General features: G+C 39.3%; 3 protein-coding genes across 3 annotated transcripts; 2 read left to right on the plus strand and 1 right to left on the minus strand.

Moving 5' to 3' along the window:
* The first annotated feature begins 938 nt into the window (after positions 1 to 938).
* Positions 939 to 7,030, plus strand: LOC143848048 (serine/threonine-protein kinase PEPKR2-like). The gene is made up of 5 exons (XM_077356829.1): positions 939 to 1,020; positions 1,238 to 1,311; positions 1,416 to 2,581; positions 6,052 to 6,348; positions 6,436 to 7,030. The coding sequence occupies exons 3-5, from the start codon at positions 1,816 to 1,818 to the stop codon at positions 6,726 to 6,728; spliced, it is 1,356 nt and encodes a 451-aa protein (XP_077212944.1). The 5' UTR covers positions 939 to 1,020; positions 1,238 to 1,311; positions 1,416 to 1,815; the 3' UTR covers positions 6,729 to 7,030.
* A 148-nt stretch (positions 7,031 to 7,178) lies between these two features.
* On the plus strand, positions 7,179 to 10,406 carry LOC143848047 (uncharacterized). The gene is made up of 2 exons (XM_077356828.1): positions 7,179 to 8,842; positions 9,813 to 10,406. Exons 1-2 carry the CDS (start codon positions 7,793 to 7,795, stop codon positions 10,200 to 10,202), a joined length of 1,440 nt encoding a protein of 479 aa, XP_077212943.1. The 5' UTR covers positions 7,179 to 7,792; the 3' UTR covers positions 10,203 to 10,406.
* A 358-nt stretch (positions 10,407 to 10,764) lies between these two features.
* On the minus strand, positions 10,765 to 19,067 carry LOC143848416 (bet1-like protein At4g14600). The gene is made up of 4 exons (XM_077357360.1): positions 18,932 to 19,067; positions 18,724 to 18,847; positions 16,350 to 16,406; positions 10,765 to 11,147 (listed from the first exon to the last, which is right to left on the minus strand). Exons 1-4 carry the CDS (start codon positions 18,967 to 18,969, stop codon positions 10,986 to 10,988), a joined length of 381 nt encoding a protein of 126 aa, XP_077213475.1. The 5' UTR covers positions 18,970 to 19,067; the 3' UTR covers positions 10,765 to 10,985.
* Positions 19,068 to 19,536: the final 469 nt, after the last annotated feature.

A 19,536-nucleotide genomic window follows, 5' to 3' on the forward strand; every position in this document is an offset into this window, starting at 1 on the left:
TCTAATTTTATCGTGGTTTTTTTTTTTTTTTTTGGGCCATAGGTTATCCTAAATCCAACCACCTGATTTGGAAAAAAGAAACAAGCTAGACAGGTTGGGTTAGGGTTAGGGGTGCAACTCGGGTAAAAATCTGGTTATGGTTGAGGTATTGGGTTAACCCGACCCGCATTAAAGACCCGAAATTTTAAAAGAAAATATCTTTTTACAATTTTTCTGTTTTGTTTTTTACCCAAAGGGAAAAGATATCACCATAACCGGGTCAACCCGACCCGAATTGGGAAATCGGGTCGAGTTCGGGTTTGGTTTGAGTCGGGTCGGGTTAGCCTTCATTGGGTTGAGAGTCAAGTCGGATCGGGTCGGGTTGGGGTTGACGGGTTAGAGTTTCGGATTGGCGTCAATCCGACCCAAGTTGCACTCCTAGTTAAGGTTGAATGATTTAGAGGCAAGTTGGTTAGGATTGGCCATTCTCAACCTGAGGCTCAGGTGAGGTTGGGGTTGGGTTGGACCCGAACCGAACCGAGTAACACCCCTTCTTGTAGCGTAAAAAGGGTAGTGCAAAAATACACTGGAGGGGTTGCCCCGGAAGAAAAGGTTTGAATGTACAGTTCCCAAAAAAAAAAAAGGAACTCCCTAAAATTGGACGGTGCAGATCAACAAATCTTTAGCCTTCAAGTTGCTGCATGCCTAGATCGGCTAAAGTGCTAAACTACCAAATATCTTCTACGTAATGCAATGAGGTGACCTCTCTCTAGAAGAAGAAAATGTTCAATCTACGGAGGGGGGGGTCTACCTATCGACGTAAGCTTTGTCTTTAGTCCAACGCAACACAAATTGGGAAAATAGGAACCAAAGAGGGTGCGTGAAAAGGAAAGTTGGGGCCCTGAAATTAGGAACCAGAGAGGGTGCGTGAAAAAGAAAGTTGTGGGCCCCTCTCTCTCTCTGCTTTTCTAATCTCTCTATGCGTCGATCCAACTTTCCTTTTCTTTTCTGCAATCATCATCACAAACCCTCCTAATGAAGGTAAAATCCCTCTCTCAGATTCCATGGTTTTCTTCTGTTTTCCTTTCCTTCTCCTCTCAACCGAACGCTTTCACCGACTTTCTTTCTCCTTTCACGCTCTTTTAGGGTTTTTTTTTTTTTTCCTGTACGCCAGTTTTAGGGTTTTATTCTTTATTGCTTTTCTTCTTCTATAACCTTCGATTTTCTTCTTGTATCCTTTCACGGCTCGGATTTGCAGATCTATGCGCGGACTCTGTGAATCGATTGTGCAGATGGGTCGCAAGAAGAAAAACAAGAGGCTTCTTTTGAAAGGTCTCTAATTTCTTTTCCCTCGTGAAACTTTCTGTTCAATTTCCTCTTTTTCTTGTTTGGATTGTGTTAGATCGCTGATGGAGATCTCGTTTCTTGAGTTGCAGGATTGAATGGTTGTATGAATTTGTCTAAAGGGCGTTTTTTTTCTTAATTAGGAAGAAGCTAATTGGCTGATTGTTTTTCTTCTTGGAAATATTTTGGTTATTAGTCTTGAAATTTTTAAGATCATCCAATTGCGAATGTAAATTGGGGATTCGGAGACGAAAAGGGGGTATTTTAGGGTTTTTGTTGCAGTGGGAGAAGATTCGAGACTGAATTAGGAAGAAGCTAATCGATCGTTTGTTTTTCTTCTTGGAAATATTTTGGTTATTAGTCTTGAAAATTTGAAGATTATGCAATTGTGAATATAATTTAGGGTTTGAGTGATGAAAGGGGAGTATTTTAGGGTTTCTCTGATGTGAGGATTGTATTGTTGTTTTGGGTAATTGGAGTTGAGATTGTGTTATGGAGTCATTGAGGAGGAAGAGGAAAGGGAGTGAAAGTCTAGTGCGATCTGATCTCGAGAAGATTTTACCTTCGGGTCGTAAATGCTCCTCGTCGATTATCGGGTCACACTTATCGTTGGAGGATTGTTCGAGGCAGAGGAAGAAATGCAAGGAACTCAAGCAGGGGGAAACAATTGCGTCTGCCAAGAGTAGACTCACTGGCATTGTAACTGCCCCACCTTGCGGCATTTCGTCCTCTGATGCCCCTGGTAGAGGTCTCAAGAGGAAGTTAGGGTGCATTGAAGCCGCCACTCAAATTGGTAGGAAAAAGAAGCTTGAGCAAGAATACATTCTAGGCAAAGAAATAGGGCAGGGGAAATTTGGGTCGGTCCGGAAGTGTCAGAGTAAGGCCAGTTGTGCTGAGTTTGCGTGCAAGACCTTGTCGAAAATGGGGGAGGAGACGCCTCATCGGGAGGTGGAGATAATGCAGCACCTTTCTGGTCATCCCGGCGTGGTGACTCTACAGGCGGTGTATGAAGATTCTGAATGTTTCCATCTAGTGATGGAGTTGTGCTCTGGGGGACGGTTGCTTGATGAGATGATCAAGGAAGGGCGGTATTCAGAGCACCGGGCTGCTAATTTACTCAAGGAACTGATTTTAGTTATCAAGTATTGCCATGATATGGGGGTTGTTCATCGTGACATAAAGCCTGAAAACATCCTTCTTACTATGACAGGCAAGGTGAAGCTTGCGGACTTTGGCTTAGCCGTGCGGGTTTCAGATGGTAATGATACTCTGCCAATTGAAATAATTTCATGAATTTTTTCTTTTCTTATTTTAAATTTCTTGTCAACTGGTGCTGCAAATCGCATCGTCTAAATGAACATGCATTCTGCTTTGGGTGTTACGATTCTTTTTCCCCCATACATATTTTCTCTCGCATTGTGGATTACCAGAAATGATATCTTTTCTTGTAGCTTATAGATTATATCAAAGAAGCATATCATGGTGCAATTCAATGGACAATAAGAGCTTCCATTCACAAATTGACTCTTGCTATAACACTACTGTTGTGTTATGTTCCGATTTGTGAACTTTTTGGTACATATATAGGCATTCTTTGCCATCATGCATTCTGCTTTGGGTGCTATGATTCTTTTTCCACCATACATATTTTACCTCGCTTTGCTATTTCATTAGAAGTCAAAACATATCAAGAGGAAGTACGACTATGTGCATCAGGCTATAGGTGACAGAGAGTTTGAAATTAGTTACATTCCCACTGGAGATTTGTTAGCTGATCATATGACCATGACATTAGTTCGTGAGACATTTGTGTGTCACGCTAGATGGATAGGACTGCGCTACATGTGATACATGATGGCTATTTTTGCTATTTCTGATAGCCATGAATTTATATTTTGTGTTTATGTGGATGCATGTTTAGTAACTATATTGATTAATTAGCTGATCCTATGACTAAGCCATTAGTTCGTGAGGCATTCATGTGTCACACTATTTGTGATAGCCATGACTTTATGTTTCGTATTTACGTGGATCCATGCTTTCCCGTGGAGATTTGCTTTTTTCTTTGATGAGATCTAGGACAAAGTGGGAGGCTCGTGGATTTGTTTTCGACATGTGAGGAGGTCCGTTAATTGTGTAGCCGATAAGCTAGCTAGGGATGCAGTCATTAAAGAGGGTTTCGAGTTGTTCGATTTCCTCCTGCCCTGACTTCGCCTTCCTTTAGTCTGAGATGGGGTTGTTTATGTATTGTTGGGCTGTATTTTCTCCATCTTTTTCTGTGTATTTGTAAGGACCATCTCGGTCTTTTCCTTTTTAATGAGTATTTTTGCCTTTCAAAAAAATAAGAGAGTAAAAAGTAACTAGATTGATTAATTAATAATCATCAACAAGTAAAGCTCTGCTAACTCACACAGCATGGCATACACCGGCCCCGACACGAGTGTATGTAGACGATGAGTCCAATCACGAGGAGGTGGTTGGCTGTCTTGATCTGGTTTTTTCCAGGGCAGTGAGATGCTAGAAAAGCTGTCTTTAAGAGAATGTACTGGAGTTAAATATTGGCAAACTTCTGATTGCCCAAACCTTTCTAAATTGGCAATAATTGGCCAATTTTTATTACAAAATTTTTCTTGTCCGTCCTACCTGCTGTTTTGGTTATTACCAAGTTTTTTAAGTTTGGCAATGATTGGTCAATTTTTATTTCAAATCGTTTCTTGTCTGTCCTACCTGCTGTTGTGGTTAATGGCTGATCGTGTGTGTTTTCTTTCCCATCTTCATTCTCTAAAGGCCTGAGCCAGAATGATTCCTTCTCATCCCTTTTACTCATGGTTGGGGAGCTTAGCTTAACTCTACTATGAGGTGGGTTTTTTTTCCTACTGTGAGGTGGTTGATCAGTTTTTTTCACTGATTTTCATTCAGGATCTCCTAAGGCCCAAGGTCCAATGGCTTCTCATCTGCCGTGCCTTTGCTTTTCAATTGATTTTATATTTTTAGTTGACACTTCAGGAGCATGAGCTGTTCAATATGTTACGTCTGCTTTTCCCCTCATCTTCATATGGCCTCTTTGCGACCAAGGTTTGGTTTTCGAGATGGTGAGCATGTTGGAGTCTTGGAATGAGGACTCTTCACTTTTTGGTGAACTACCCAAGTCAACTTCAATCACACTAATGTTTTTATTTTTATGATGTCTCTTCCGAGGACTCTTTTTCGATGATTGGAAATACAGCCTCTTTATTCTTTTTTGTGGAGTGTGGGGTTGTGGTTGGGTGTTGGGTGAGTATTTTCTAAAGAACAGAAGATGAATCTTCGTAGCATGGAAAAAATGTTTGCCGAAGGAGGTGGTGATACAGGGTCAGGCATTAGGAAAGAATGTCTATTGATGTAGGAGGGTGGTTAGCTGGGGCACATGACTGGAAATTACATAAATATTAGACTCTAGCTTTCATTTCTTACGGTTAAAATTACCAACTCAATCCTTAGCCCTAGTGTTATATTGGTTATTTACTAAAATCTTCCTTTAGATGAGAAGGATGGATTGTTAGTGTGGACGATTCAGAAGATATAATTAGAGGACCTGTGTGGTTAGGTTCCATTTGTCTTTCAATTCCCATTCTTCTTAGCCAGTGTAGGAATCTGTTCCCCATAGTGGATGATTATCTTGGACTCGACACTCTTGTGATTGAAGATTAGGCTTGGGAGAGCAGCCCTAATTCATAGCTCTTTTTTTTTTATGATGAAAGGTAACTTATATTAAAAGAAGGAAAGGATTACAAGTTCACATCAGCTATGCCACAAATATCGTTCTCGGGAATTTCTCGGCAAGGGAAAACCTCATGATATATTAATTTTTTTAATTTTTTTTCAGGTTTATATTGGGAAAAAATGATAAAAATAAAATTATTTACAAAACATATAAATATATAAAATTTATGAAAAAATTTAAAATAAAAATATTGTAAAAATATCGGGATAATATCGTGATATTATCTCGATATTTTATGTAAAAATGGAAATATTGCTATATTTTTAAAATCTCGGGATTATTTCGGTAATTTATTGTTTTAAAAACACGATATTTTGAAAATATCGGAGATATTTGTGACATAGCACATCAGTGGGCAAAGATCACCTATAATACAAAGACTCCCTCAAAGTCCACAGGGGGGCAGGGTATGTCCCTGAGTTTCTATTAGAAGATCCACAGCTGTGGATTTCGTCCTTTACCATGACCTTGTTGACTCTACCCTTCCCCTACCCATTAATTGAATCTGATCAGATCTTTAACAAAATACTTTCCAGGAATCGTAACTTCCGAAATTATAACTACTCTAGTGTCCCAAATTACAAAATTTTAGAAGCTATAGAAGCTTTTCTGTAATAACAACCCTATTTATTTTCTTTGCTCTAACTGCTTTTGGTTCCTCCTTCATAGAAAGGTTTGTTACTGTTAAACTAAGGTGTCAATGTTTTATTGTGAAGAGAACAAATTACACCATCTGATCAAGACATGTGGGTTTTTTTTTTTTGACACTGCTCCATGCATAAACAATCTCCCTGGTTTTTCAAATACATATCGAAACGTTTAAGTTTGATTTTTGGGCTCACAATCGGTTCTCAAAATCCAACACAAACAGGGCCTTAAAAGAGTTGGTACTCTTCTCTCATATAGGTCGATTATATTGCATGTCATTATTATTTTCTTATTAAGGACTCCATACTGTTTCTCAGGTCAGAGATTATCTGGTGTGGCTGGGAGTCCAGCCTACGTTGCCCCAGAAGTCCTTGTGGGGCAATATTCAGCGAAAGTAGATATCTGGAGTGCCGGTGTGCTTCTTCATGCACTGTTGGCTGGGGTCCTCCCCTTTCAAGGTGACTCTCTCGAAGCTGTGTTCGAGGCAATAAAAACCGTGAAGCTTGATTTCCACACGGGGATATGGGAGTCAATATCTGAACCCGCTCGGGATCTAATTGGAAAAATGCTGACAAGGGATGTTTCAATACGAATAACCCCAGACGAAGTACTAAGTACGCATTACATCCTCCTCCCCAGTTCATTCAGTTTGTGCTTTTAAGAACTTAAAGTCATAACTTTCTTTGTTGAATGCTTTGTAGGTCATCCGTGGATTGTATTCTACACAGAACGCACGTTAACGACACTAACTATCAAGACTAGAGTTAGAAACCATGGAGAACTTTCCTGCCAAGTCACTGTAGCCAACAGCACTTTGGAAAGCTCGAGTCGGAATTCTGAAGAGCAGGAGTGTGGTTTCGTTGATGCATTGGCGGCAGCTATCTCGCGTGTGAGAATATCTGAACCCAAGCGGAGTAGGCTTTGTGGGCCCGCCAGACCAATCCAACAAGAGTGTTCCTCTAACTTGAAGGCTAACCTCTGTACAGCATTTTGAGTTTGATGTGTGACACCTGACACAAGAACTACCCTCTCTGAAAGAATTACGCAACAAGACAACGCAATAACACGACAACAAATTGACTTGGAGAAAGAGATGATTGACTCGGGTTCTTTTTTTTCGAAAGCCTGAAATGGGCTGCGATTCGTAATACTAGTTTAACCTAGTAAAAGGGTGTGCAAAGTGGAGTTCAAATCTCTTGTAAATAGATGTTGGGAGTTGGTGTGTGTTTTAGTGATGTTAAGGCCATGGATTTTCATACCGTGTTTATGGAATGTGGAAACTTTTGTTCTTGCTGATGTTGAGAAATGTGTAATCCTTTTGGAGTAATTCCTGAGACCCTTATTGATTGCACACGCACCCAAAATGTAGAGTCGATTGCACACTTAAGAGGGTTGATTTTGCAATTAGGTTCAGGAGACCCCCAAATCCAATTTGAGTGCACACTCAAAATAGACCTAAAAATTTCTTCTGAATTGCAGTTCACACACAATTGTACCCAAAATGTAAGTGGGTTTCACACTCAAGAGGGTTGATTTTGCAATTAGGTTCAGAGGTAGTATGCCAGTATGGCCTGGGGGTGGGCGTCTAGATCAACGGTGCTAAATACCAAAAGCATGTGAGTTTATGTAGACATCGTAGCACCTTTTTTTTTTCTCTTTTGAAATCCCAGGAGGTTGGACTAAGGAACCTCTTTTTATGGATCTTCCCTTGATTTTTGTTTATTCCTTTTCCTCTTCCGAAAGTCACTGATTGCACCCACTTGCATTCATCTCAAGCTTCTCGAGATACGTATGGTGACAACAAAAAATTGCGTCTCTCTTTTAAAATTCAGCAGTGGGGAAGCTGTTACATTGACTACAATTTCATTGGCACTGTCAATATTAGAAAAAGAAAACGATGACATGTGATTCCATTCATTCATTCACCATAGAATAACCATTTTCAAGAGCTCAGTAAGAAAAACTTGATAAGCTTGAGATGTTACATTGACCCAACTTTTCTTCCGCTTCAATCTTCAATTTTCAGAAAGATCTAAGAAGTTTTACTCTCTTTCAGTCATGAGCAAAGTATTAGAAGTAGAAAGCACACTCAAAGCTCCTTCCAAACACAGGTCTCCCTTAGTTTCCTCTTGCTACTGCACAAAGCTCTCCATATGCCTCAGTTTGATCAGTCTCTCCATCATTTTTTTTCTCATCCAAATCCAAACATTGAAAGCTCCATCTCCCTTTTCTTCTTCTTCTTCTCCTTCATGGGCGTTCTTCCATCAATGGAGAGACAAAGTCCTCAACACCAGCCTAAACTTCGATTGCTCGCCAGAACTCAAATCCATGGTCTCCAAGCTACGGGACTCGGTTATGTTCCTTCCTCTGAAGGACCTCCGATTCGCCAAGACCGCCACTGAAGGACATACATGGTTCATGAGCTCGCTCAAAGACATAACCGATGATGAGAAATTTAAATATCTCTACTTCCCTTCGGAGGCATCGAAGGGAAGACTCTTATGTCTCATGGGACGCAACATCAAAGACGGTGGATCGAACATGTACGCACTCGCATGGCCGGAGAGCCTCCCACATAATGCAACTCTCCGGCGAGGCCTTACTTATGTTTCAGACACATACTATGACTACAACAATCTATGGCATGGGCTGACTACTTTGTTGCCGTTTGTCAGATGGTACATAAAGAAGGGGTGTGTCGCGCCGGACCGGTGGGTTTTATATCACTGGGGGGAGCTCAGGCTAAGTGTGGGGCCATGGGTTCGAAAGGTAATGGAGGTGACGTTTGGCGGGCTCCACCTTGAAGGGCTTGAAGGGGATGGTGGTGGGCCCATTTGTTTTGAGAAGGCACTTGTGTTTAGGCATGACACTGAGGAGGTGAACAGGGAGGAGGAGTTAGAGATGTTGAGATGCAAGGCTAGGGTGTTTTGTAATGTGAGCCGGGGTGCACCGGTTAAGGAGATTGGGTTGACTTTGTTACTGAGGCGCGGGGCAAGGGCGTTTAAGAACGAGTCAGCGGTGGTTGGGATCTTTGAAGCGGTGTGCCGGAAGGTGGACGGATGCAGGCTTACGGTGGCCCACACGGATAATCTGACCTTCTGTGATCAGGTGGGTTAAGCCAACTCTTAATTTGGAATTTAATTGGATGGCGTTCTTGTTTTCTAGGGTTGAGATTACAGTAATGGCTGCGGGCCCACGACTGGCAATGCTGTGATTCGATCTTGGCTATGGGGCCCATGACTTGGCAACATATCAAATGTTGGAATGGACCAATAGCTAAGATTAATGTGGTTTGTTTTGATTCACTCCTAATTATTCTTCATGTTTCCTTGATGTGGAAATGATATTTCTTCCCCCTCTGCTTTGTCTTTTCCTAAACAAGGCAGTATTTCCACCTCCTTTTATTTTTCTTTTTCTAAAAATTAAAGTATTTTTCAGAAAAAAGGCAATTACAAAAGGGGTGGGAATATAATTTCATTTGTTTAGTGAAATTGATCTGTTTGTGAAGTAGAATGCAAAGTCGTTTGATCTTTAATTTGAAGATTCTCTATAGTTACAAAATTCTCAAAATAATTTAAAAATTCTAGGAAAAATTATGAGTTTTTAATGACCCGTTTTAAACTTAAAAAAATCCCCAATAATTCAAAGAATCTCAAAATTTTCGAATTAAATGTGAATTCCCTGAATTAAACTGAATTAGACGAATGATTGATCAATTTCTCATATATTATTTATAATTCTCACAAAAATTCAAAGGTATTGAAAAAGGACATTACAATGAAAACCAATCAAGATTTTAATGTCAAACTCAATGCACTGGGGAGTTGAAAATAAGCATAGATATGTAGATTCCCGGATAGGTCAACCTTTCAAACTGCTGCTGAATCCATGGGCGGGCAAGAGAACATGGCGAATTGAAACATCTCAGTAGCCACATGTGAACATATTCTCTCCCCTAGTCCTACCCTATGAAAAATGATTAATATGATCTTGATGGGACCCAACATTACAGTAGGTGTTAGTTGCAACAGTTGACAATTGTCTGATCAATATCTAATGGTTGTGGTGCTTGATTCAGGTGAAGTTGATGAGCTCTACCGACATCCTAGCAACTGCGCATGGGGCCCAGATGACAAACATGATCTTCATGGATAGAAATAGTAGTTTGATGCAGTTCTTCCCTAAGGGATGGTTGGAGCTGGCCGGAGAAGGGCAATATGTTTACCAGTGGCTGGCGAGCTGGTCAGGGATGATTTACGAGGGGACGTGGAGGGATGTCGAAGGAGAGGAATGCCCATATGCAAAACAAGATCTACAGTGTTTCGTCTTTTACAAGGATGGAAAGATTGGCCACAATGAGACCTTCTTGATGGACTGGACAATGGATGTCCTAAATAGGGTGAAGAAGAGAAAGGTGGAGGAAGCCTCCTCGAATTCAATCCAACCAAGTGGATGCCGATGTGGGTAATTTTCTTTATTATATTTGCATCATTTCGATGCATAATCTTCCTGTGTATGGTTTTGTATTTGATTGTAACCATATTGTAAACTTGGGTGGTTTAGTACTTGCCTTCATAGGAATAGAGCGAGGGTTGAAGAATTTAGACTCTGAAACTAGCAAATTTTGTTGACTTTGATGGCTATTAAAGTGATGAAATCAGTTCTTAGAGTAGCTTTTACATGCAAGTCAATTGAACTAAGCGATGGTCTTAGTCTAAATTTTTCAATCCACTCGGAAAGATCTCCCTTATTTCTTTATTTCAAGGTTGTTATGCACTAGGGGTTAGGCAAAAGGGTCTTTCATGCAGCCTATCTTAGTAAAGAACACCATTTTACAACAGATTCAATGTGGACCCACAACAAGATCAGACAATCAAACAACGGATGAGCAGGAATCAATAATCTATCCCATTCCCGTTTTCGGCATCCGCAAACCAAACAGTCCCAACTGTTCGGTCTTATACGGACGGTTGTGATCAATACCGCTTAACTATTTTACCTGATCAGTAGCCACAGAAAGTGAGGTTGAATTGAACTGCGACACCAAATCTCCATTTTGTATTGCTATATCAATGTTTAGATACATTAGGTCAAAATAAGCAGTTCTATTTGCAGCCTATTTAGAACAAATAAAACCAGTTCAGCTTGGGAAGGTTTTACAATGGAACCTGTTTAAAAACAACGTATTGAAGATTGAAAGGCGCTTGGATTCTCAAACCAGCGGCCGTTTCAAGCTTGCACAGCTCTGTCTTCATCTTCTAGAAAATTTAGACCAGAAATAAACTACAAAGAAACAAAAGAGTGCAAAGAGGATCACATGAAAGACATGGTTTGAGCCCTGCTGGATGATGTTCTTGTTCAACCTTCTCATGTTGTTCTTCACCCCTGCTTGAGCTTTGATCATTGTCATTTGCTGTATAACCAAAACAGCAAAGCCGAAAAAAGTGATCACATCTTCCAATGCTACAAAGATAACTAACCTAGTCTATCTGTTTCTATCTATGGACATGTAAGAAATCATCATATAATAATTGAAAAATTGCAATAGAAAAGAAAAAAAAAGGAGGTTTGCGATATTTTGAAATCTTTTATCTCATTAGGATTTGATGAGACATCTCATATATACACCCGGCTTATTTACAGTTGCAATAAGGCCCTTTGATTAAAAAAAATACAGAAGAAATATAATATATACTAAAAAGACAAAACAATGCATAAAAGATAGACTACAAAAACTAAAATACTATTCACACACACACAGATATTAAATAGCGTAGGCAATTTCCCACAAATCCATTTCACGGTCCCTCTTTTTCAAGAGTGACAAGCCACCTCAGCTGAATTGTTATTCATATACATATGAGATGACACTCCTTAAAAAGAGGAGCTGCAAAATTGCTCCTCTTGCGAGTAGACACTCCCATGCGCGTGAGCGTGCGTGTGTACACTCCCATAGTGCGCGTGGGTGCGCACACTCCCATAGCATGGACACTCCCATATGTTTGCGATAGGCAATTGTAATAAAAACCATAAATCCTTGTAGCCTGAGGTTAGTGTTCAGATGATCCAAGCAACAATAAAATAAATCGGTTACCTTAGACCAATAAACATACATGGAAGCATTGTTATCTGTTTGGGGAATATCTGAAGAAAAGCAGGATAGATGGTCTGGTCCATCATATCTTGATTCGAGACCAACTACAAACTTACCCTTTCCATGGAAAGAAGTTGGAACTATCAAGTTCAATAGTTATGAGTTTTCTCATGAACAAAAGAATTCGTTAGTTATGATAGACTTAGGGTGTGTAAAATGCCATCCTAAAGAAAAGTACAGGAGTTGTCAAAATAAGCAGGTGAATGCTTCTATTAGTTCATAGCAAAGGCATCCTAGATACTAGCGTCGTGGGTTAGCTCCCCATAGACGCGAGTTCGAGTCCTCTCGAAGCTACCTGATGCACGTGGTTTACGGGTGATTGCGTGCATCCTTAGGGATTAGTCCTGCCCTAAAATGGGCTGGGGATACCCTATGCCATCAAAAAAAAAGAAAGAAAAGAAGAGACAAATAACTTGTGAAAAAGCAAAAGAATTGAGGAACAGTAGATGGATGTTTATAACCTTGTGAACGATATCTAGTCCTACATACTAATGATGTGTTTTGTATTCACAAGCCGTGGAAGATCCACCATTCTGTGTAAGAACATAAACTTTATACTAAGGAGGAACTTGGGAAGACAGGTTCTAGATTTTTTTCAAGTCAACGAGTGGATAAGGCTCTAAATAAGATTTGGATCTGCATATGGATCGAGATCGGGATTTCAAGCTGGATCTGAATCTAGATCAACATTTGAAGCAGGAACTGGATTTAGATAGCAGATAATCTTTTTAAAGGAGCATTGACAGAGACCTGAACTTGCACTAGGGGTGCAACTCGGGTCAGGTTTAACCCGAACCCGTCGGGTTCAACCCGAAAAATAGTCGGGTTCAATTCGGGTCGGGGGCTTGGGCAACCCGACCCGAGTGAAACCCGGCATTTTTTTTATCATTTTTAATTTTAGTAAAGCTTAAAAAGTCGGGTTGGGTAGGGTTCGGGTTGGAAAAAAGCGTTCCTCGGGTTGGGTTGGGTTCGGGTTGGGTAAATGCTTCCTCGGGTTGGCCTCAACCGACCCAAGTTGCACCCCTAACTTGCACGGCAAAAGAGAGAGAACTCACACAATAAAGTCCCCCAAATAATACCTCAGATACAAGCAGGGACAGAAATATGTGCATACGCAGTTCAGAATCTGCACAGGGACAAGTACAAATTTGAACAGGAACAGCTATCTAAACCCACCTCAGCATATGTTGCAAATCGCTTGTCAAAAGAAAATTTATCTGACCCCATGAAGAAAATAGATCATAGGTTACAGGAACTCCAGATCTAGACTGGGAAGAATAGGAAAAATAAAAGGACTATGCAGGAATAGAAATGGATTTACATGGGGGATAATAGTTTTAGTATGAACGACAATCTTTTTGTATTTTTGAATGATTCGAATGACAAGCTATTCTTACCTAAGGCCCTAAGGGTCTACAAAATTACAGTGAGAAGAATATTCAATTCTTCAATGATCCTCAATCTTTTATTGTTAGTCTTTTAGGGGGTTTCTTCAAAGCAAGCCATGCTCCAATAACATGTAAAATGCAAGAGAGCTAAATTTCCATTGATGTGAAATGAGGTATATAAGATTATATATAGGGAACTGATATTCACATTCCCTGGTTTCAATAATAAAAACCTTTATTTTACACTTTTCTAATTAGCTGTTGAATGCTGTTACAGTCCCCAAAAAGCTATCAACAGCCAATCAGAAACCTGTTTAATGAATTAAGGAGTGCCTACGGTCCAAAGGATCAACTTTGCCAAGTCTGTAGTTATGGGTGTTAGTTTGAATGACAGGGAGGATGGTCTGTTAGCTAACCTACTTTGGGTGTAGTCATGGCGATTTAGCTAATTCCTATTTGGGACTGCCTTTGTGTTTTGGGAGACTGTCTAAAGGCATGTGGGACTGGGTAACTGAGTATGTTGAAAGGAAGCTGTCCCCTTGGAAAATGGGTCTTCTCCACCTGGGTGGCAGGCTTACTCTTGTGAAAGTCATTCCCTCCAATATGTCTCCATACTTTGTCCTTATTTTGTTATCTTGTTGATGTGCTTTAATTGGATTGAACTTCTGCAAAGGAACTTCTTGTGGAATGACAAGGAGGATTGAAGGAAATATTACTTTTTTTATGGGTTGCACGAAATATTTCTTGGTTAACTGGACTGAGGTTTGCTAAGAGGGCAGGCAGTGTATCTGAAGATTGCACTCACTGAATAGCGATATCCGAGAAAAGTGGATTTTGAGATTTGGGAAGATAGGGATCATTTATGGCATCTCATAATTGATGTAATGTATGGGTAGTGCTTTGATGGTTGATATTCACTTGATAAATTCAGACATCAGGTCATCACTATCTGGAATGACATTAACATGATTTTTGGATCTTTCAAGATAGGAGTTCGGACACCAGGTCATCACTATCTGGAATGACATTAACAAGATTTTTGGATCTTTCAAGATTGGAGTTCGGACACCAGGTCATCACTATTTGGAATGGCATTAACATGATCTTTGGATCTTTCAAGATTGAAGTTTGGACACCAAGTCATCACTATCTGGAATGACATTAACATGATTTTTGAATGTTTCAAGATCGGAGTTCGGTTAAGAGTTGCTAACAGAGAAAGAGAGCATTTACTCAGAATGGGTGGGTTGTGGGGGAGCTTTTGGGCCTATTTGGTTTGGGCATGTGAAACAACCAACTGCTCCAAAAGCTTAAGCTGTTGGAGATGGCGTTATTTAATCTTTTATACTTCCACTCCCCCTCACTAGTGGCCCCTCTTTTGGGTTTGGCCTACACGTGGCACCTGTGGCCCCCTCTTTTGGGTTTGGCCATTGTATGTGGATTTTTGTTATCCAAGAGGTTTGAACTCGGGGCCTTTGGCTCTGATACCATGTGAAACGACCGACTGCTCCAAAAGCTTAAGCTGTTGGAGATGGCGTTATTTAATCTTTTATACTTTAACAGGGCCTAATCGGGACCAATTGGTGTTACCGACTCTAATGAAGTTGAGGTGTCAGCCTTGCTTAGTGTGACTGGGCATGTCATGGGACTAGTCTTGATTCGTTGATTGTTGAAGAGGATTTTGTTAATATTTTGCTAATGTGAATCGTTGAGATTGAGATGGTGTGACTTACCCGTGAAGGCTCGCTGATACTATTGAGAAAATTTTGGACAAGGATGAGGATCACGACACAATATTTCAACATGTTTTTCGTTCTACTAATAGCGAGGCGAACCCCCCACACTTGTTCCGGAGTTGGGAGAATGGGGTTGGAGTTATTCGATTATCTCGCTCCATGATGCATTTCTACCTTATCTGTTTTCTTTCTCTTCCCTCTTTCTCCCATTGTTTTGTTTTTCGCTGCTTTGTTTGCCCCTCTCGGTATTGGTGTCTTATCCCTTTTGTTTTAATAATAGCATCATTAAAAAAAACTGCATCATGCCTTTTCTGACTTCAAAACTTCTGTCTAATGAATGAGATGATTTTTTCTTCTTTTCTTCTTTTGAATGGCATTGAATGGATGAAGTAGATGTTTTGTCCTTTTTTTTTTTTGAACGGTCACAGATTTCATTAATAAAAGGTGACTGAGAAAGTACACCCCAAGAAAACATACAAAAAAGACCAAAAATACAGAGCAAAAAGGAGAAAAAAGAAGACAAAAAATTCACCAACTTACGGGGCAAGGAAATAAAAAAGCTCTAGACTCTACTTGTCTACTCATGTTTTGTCCTATTATTTTAATCCTTCCCTTCCCAAAGAAATCCTATTGAAGCTTCTCCAATCTATCCACAGTGGCCCTTACAATTTGAATAAAGACATAAAAATGAAGAGGATACATAGAGGGAAATGGCATTCCCACTCCCTTGTTCCAATAGTGGCACTCTACTCTTTAGTTTATACTTTTTGATTTGGTTATTGAGCACTCTTTGGGAATCGTAAAAACCTTTAAAAGCTAATTAGAAAAGTGTAAGTACAAGGTGCAGTACCACATATTCTCTCTGTCTATATACATCTATACAGAGAATATATATATATATATATATATATATATATATATATATATATATATATATATAGCGTCCATCGCATAAGGCATTTCGCGGCTGGTCTGTCGCATGTCAGACCAGCCACCTTGTGAATGGAGACAAGAGCCTTTGTCTCCATTCACGAGGTGGCTGGTCTGAAATGCGGCAGACCAGCCACGAAATGCCTTTTGCGATGGACCCTAGTCAGTAGGAACCACTGAATCTAGTGATCAACATGATATTCATAACATATTCTACTGTACATTATTGCAACTAAAACAATAAAGCATGAAATGACGATCCCGTCCCATATAAAAGGTTAATATTTCCTAACAGTTAGTATTATCAACCAATAACTTGAAGATACAGAACTCAGTGATAAATTGTTTCCATCAAACAACAAAAAAATTAAGTAATCAGTAGAAATGTAGATTATAATAAACTTTACCAATTGAGATATGAAGTCATTCTGAAACTTTGACTCTGACTCTATCTCTTGAGCCACCTGCAGTTCCGTATGTAAATAAGAACTCAGAGAACAAGATGGACAAGAAAATGAACCCATCTAGAGATAAGAATGATAGTATCTGTAAATGCTCACAAAAGAAATGCACTCAATAACAAAGCATCAGAAAGAGAGAGAGGCTAAATGACCGAAAAACTTCACATCTCTTACAAATTTCCTTTATAATTAATTAATTGATGAACCATAAAAACCCATGACTCAAAATTTCCTTGCCAAGCTACATGAAACAGATTTCCGGAAGTCCACAGAAAGATTATTGCTAATTGCCCGAAGTGAGAAGCAAAAATGTTATTGTCTTCTTTGTTAGAGTTATATTTCCTTCGGATGAATCTAAAATTCCAGAGTCTATCTTTTCACAGGTCGAACCAAAAAACAAAAAAGAAACTTCGAATATTTCTCTCTTTACTTCAATGATAGAATCATTTCTGATTGGACCAAATAATGGAATGGTCCTCCAATAGATATGAAAGAAGATGGGCAAGAAATAAAATAGGAGCAGACACTTTTTCGATATAGGAATCAGTATCAGATCTATTTCAGCACGAGTGGAAATGAGTAGCATTTTATGTACACTAACTTGCAGTCAAGTCCCAAGATTAGTAATACATAAAAAAATTGTTGTGGCATTAATCATAGCAGGTCTATCAGAAGATAACAAACCAAATCTTCTCCCAACTGCCGCCCTCCTGGCACTTCGTCATACTCAAACATTAACAAAAGAATAAATGACAAGATCAGTTATCATTGGAAACTAGCTCTGTAACTAATGGCGGGTTGAGGCCAACAGCCTTGGATCAAGGACGGTCAACCCTAACCTAACCGCCTATTAAATCTCTCAACCCTAACTCGATCTGTCTAACCTTTTTTTTCCAAATCAGGTCAGGTTTAGTCTGGTTGGGTCAAGTTGGGTTTGGGTTGGCCCGGGGCAAAAAAGAAAAAGAAAAAAACCTAAAACTTTGAGGATGGGGTTGGGTTCTGGTCAGGTTGCCTAAGGCCTCAACCCTAACCCAAACCAAAAATTAAACTGGGTTAGATTTTTCCCAAGCCAACCCCAGCTAAAATCGGGCTGAACCCGACCCAAGTTGCACCCCTATCTGTAATGATAACTTTAAACCTCAGAAATGATGGTTAATGCACGGGCTTGGGATTGAGTCCCTACACCAGCAACATCTATGAAAGTTTTCAAGCCCTTTAACCACAGCAAGGGTCTAAAAGTTATCACAGTAGATAACTACATACTACATAAAAACAACAATGGTAACTAGAGCTGTTCAACAAAGAAAGGTTTGATCGATGTTCGATGGCTTGGAAGTTTGCTGTTAGATGAAGCCGACCTCCCTAGGTAGGGCGTCGATAGAGGGCTGTGAGAACTATGTCACAAATATCTCCGACATTTTCAAAATATAGTGATTTTATCGCGACATTTTGATAAAATGACAAAATCCCAAAATAATCCCAAGAATTTTAAAAATACAGTGCAATTTCCTTTACCATGATAATATCGCGATAATATCATGAGATTTCGACAAAAATTTTATGATATTTTTTATTTTCTTAATTTATATATTTTATGTATTTTTAAATAATTTTATTTTAAGCGTTTTTCCTGATATAAACCCAAAAAAATTAATATATCCCAAGATTTTCCCTTGCCAAGAAATTCCTGAGAACGATATTTGTGACTTAGTGTGGGAATAGGAGCTCTAGGCAAAAAAAGTTATAAGGAGATGGTAAGTAAAACATGAGCAAACACAAAAGAGTTCTATACAATTTTTTAATTTTTTTTTCTACTGATTATCTTTCTGTTTCCCCAGGGCACTTCAATCCTGATCTCTACGTGCGCAATCAAGCCAATAAACCAATCAAACACCAAAAAATATCATAACTCTTCTCTTCATATATCATGGGCATTGGCAAAATAAAAGATAAGGGTTCGACATCTAGAGAAGCCTAATTATATCCATGCCAAAATTCAATATTCAATACTTAATTGGGCAAATGGCATTAGTAATATCCTAATAAAATGTAGCCTAATCTATTTTTAAGAAGAAGCAGAGAAATCAAAACCATTATGTAACTAGTAATCAAATAAAACTCTTTGAGTCTGAACATTTCTAGGACCAATCACAGACATTCTCCCATCTAAATTCAAATACCTAAACCTCGGCAACGCAACGTATCGAATAACTGAATGATTTCTCATGTTCTCTAGAACGAATATGAGGATAATTAAATATAATTTGAGAATGAGACAATTATAAACACGAACAACAAATAATTAGAAAAACTCACGTACGTTTTTCAATTGCTTGATCTTTCGATGGAGACCGGTGATCTCTTCATCCAAATCCCCATGAATCGGATCGATCTGCAATTGGATTTCATCTGAACCAGCGCCCGATCTTGTGCTCAGACCTTCTCTGAAGCCACAAAACATAAACCTCGATTTTCAGCAAAATTCAAACAATCAGAACAAGAATTTCATCTCAGGAGAATTCAAATACCTAGATCTCAAACGTCCGGATCCATAAATATTCGCCATGAGAACAAGAAAACCCCTCCTTTCAGAAAGAAAAACCCTAGAGAGAGAGAGAGGGAGAGAGGGAGGGAGATTATACTCGTTTTTTCAAAGAGGAGGTTGCGAGGTATTATTGTATTGTGTCGGCACATAATTGTACGTATTTTTTTAGAAAGTACACTGGGCCCACATGGATGGATACATCCAAACCATTCATTTGTTTGGTCCTTACTTAAATAGGATGTGCTCTAGAAATCATCTCCGTAGAAAATCTTTAACCATCCGATCTATAGATGTGGTTGTAATGTTGCATCCCTAAACACATCGGATGGTTAAGAACGGATAGATCATTTACTATGTAGGCTCCACTGCATTTTTTAAAAATACGTGCAAATACAAGCATAAAACATCCGCTAAATGCCTTTTATTATGAAAACATCTAGATCGGAGGGCTAGGATCATCCTATGGAAATGATTTTTTGGGCACAGCCTATTTATAGTGTGGCCCATCAGATAGACGGTTTGGATCTGCTCCGTACAGTACTTTTTGAAAAATAATGGACGGCCACAAACATATAATATATATTCTAG

The sequence above is a fragment of the Tasmannia lanceolata genome, unplaced genomic scaffold (assembly GCF_043159265.1).
Source record: "Tasmannia lanceolata isolate RefF3 unplaced genomic scaffold, GAP_Taslan_0.1 ptg000016l, whole genome shotgun sequence".
In the NCBI taxonomy this organism is placed as follows: domain Eukaryota; kingdom Viridiplantae; phylum Streptophyta; class Magnoliopsida; order Canellales; family Winteraceae; genus Tasmannia; species Tasmannia lanceolata.

Excerpts from the sequence above, each read along its gene's own strand:
- LOC143848048 (XM_077356829.1), top strand. The coding sequence starts at position 1,816 with ATGGAGTCATTGAGGAGGAAGAGGAAAGGGAGTGAAAGTCTAGTGCGA. Across the intron at positions 2,582-6,051 it reads AGCCGTGCGGGTTTCAGATG|GTCAGAGATTATCTGGTGTG; the intron begins GTAATGATACTC and ends ACTGTTTCTCAG. Across the intron at positions 6,349-6,435 it reads AACCCCAGACGAAGTACTAA|GTCATCCGTGGATTGTATTC; the intron begins GTACGCATTACA and ends AATGCTTTGTAG.
- LOC143848047 (XM_077356828.1), top strand. The coding sequence starts at position 7,793 with ATGAGCAAAGTATTAGAAGTAGAAAGCACACTCAAAGCTCCTTCCAAA. Across the intron at positions 8,843-9,812 it reads ATCTGACCTTCTGTGATCAG|GTGAAGTTGATGAGCTCTAC; the intron begins GTGGGTTAAGCC and ends TGCTTGATTCAG.
- LOC143848416 (XM_077357360.1), bottom strand. The coding sequence starts at position 18,969 with ATGGCGAATATTTATGGATCCGGACGTTTGAGATCTAG. Across the intron at positions 18,848-18,931 it reads TCCGGACGTTTGAGATCTAG|AGAAGGTCTGAGCACAAGAT; the intron begins GTATTTGAATTC and ends TTGTGGCTTCAG. Across the intron at positions 11,148-16,349 it reads ATGACTTCATATCTCAATTG|CAAATGACAATGATCAAAGC; the intron begins GTAAAGTTTATT and ends TTGGTTATACAG.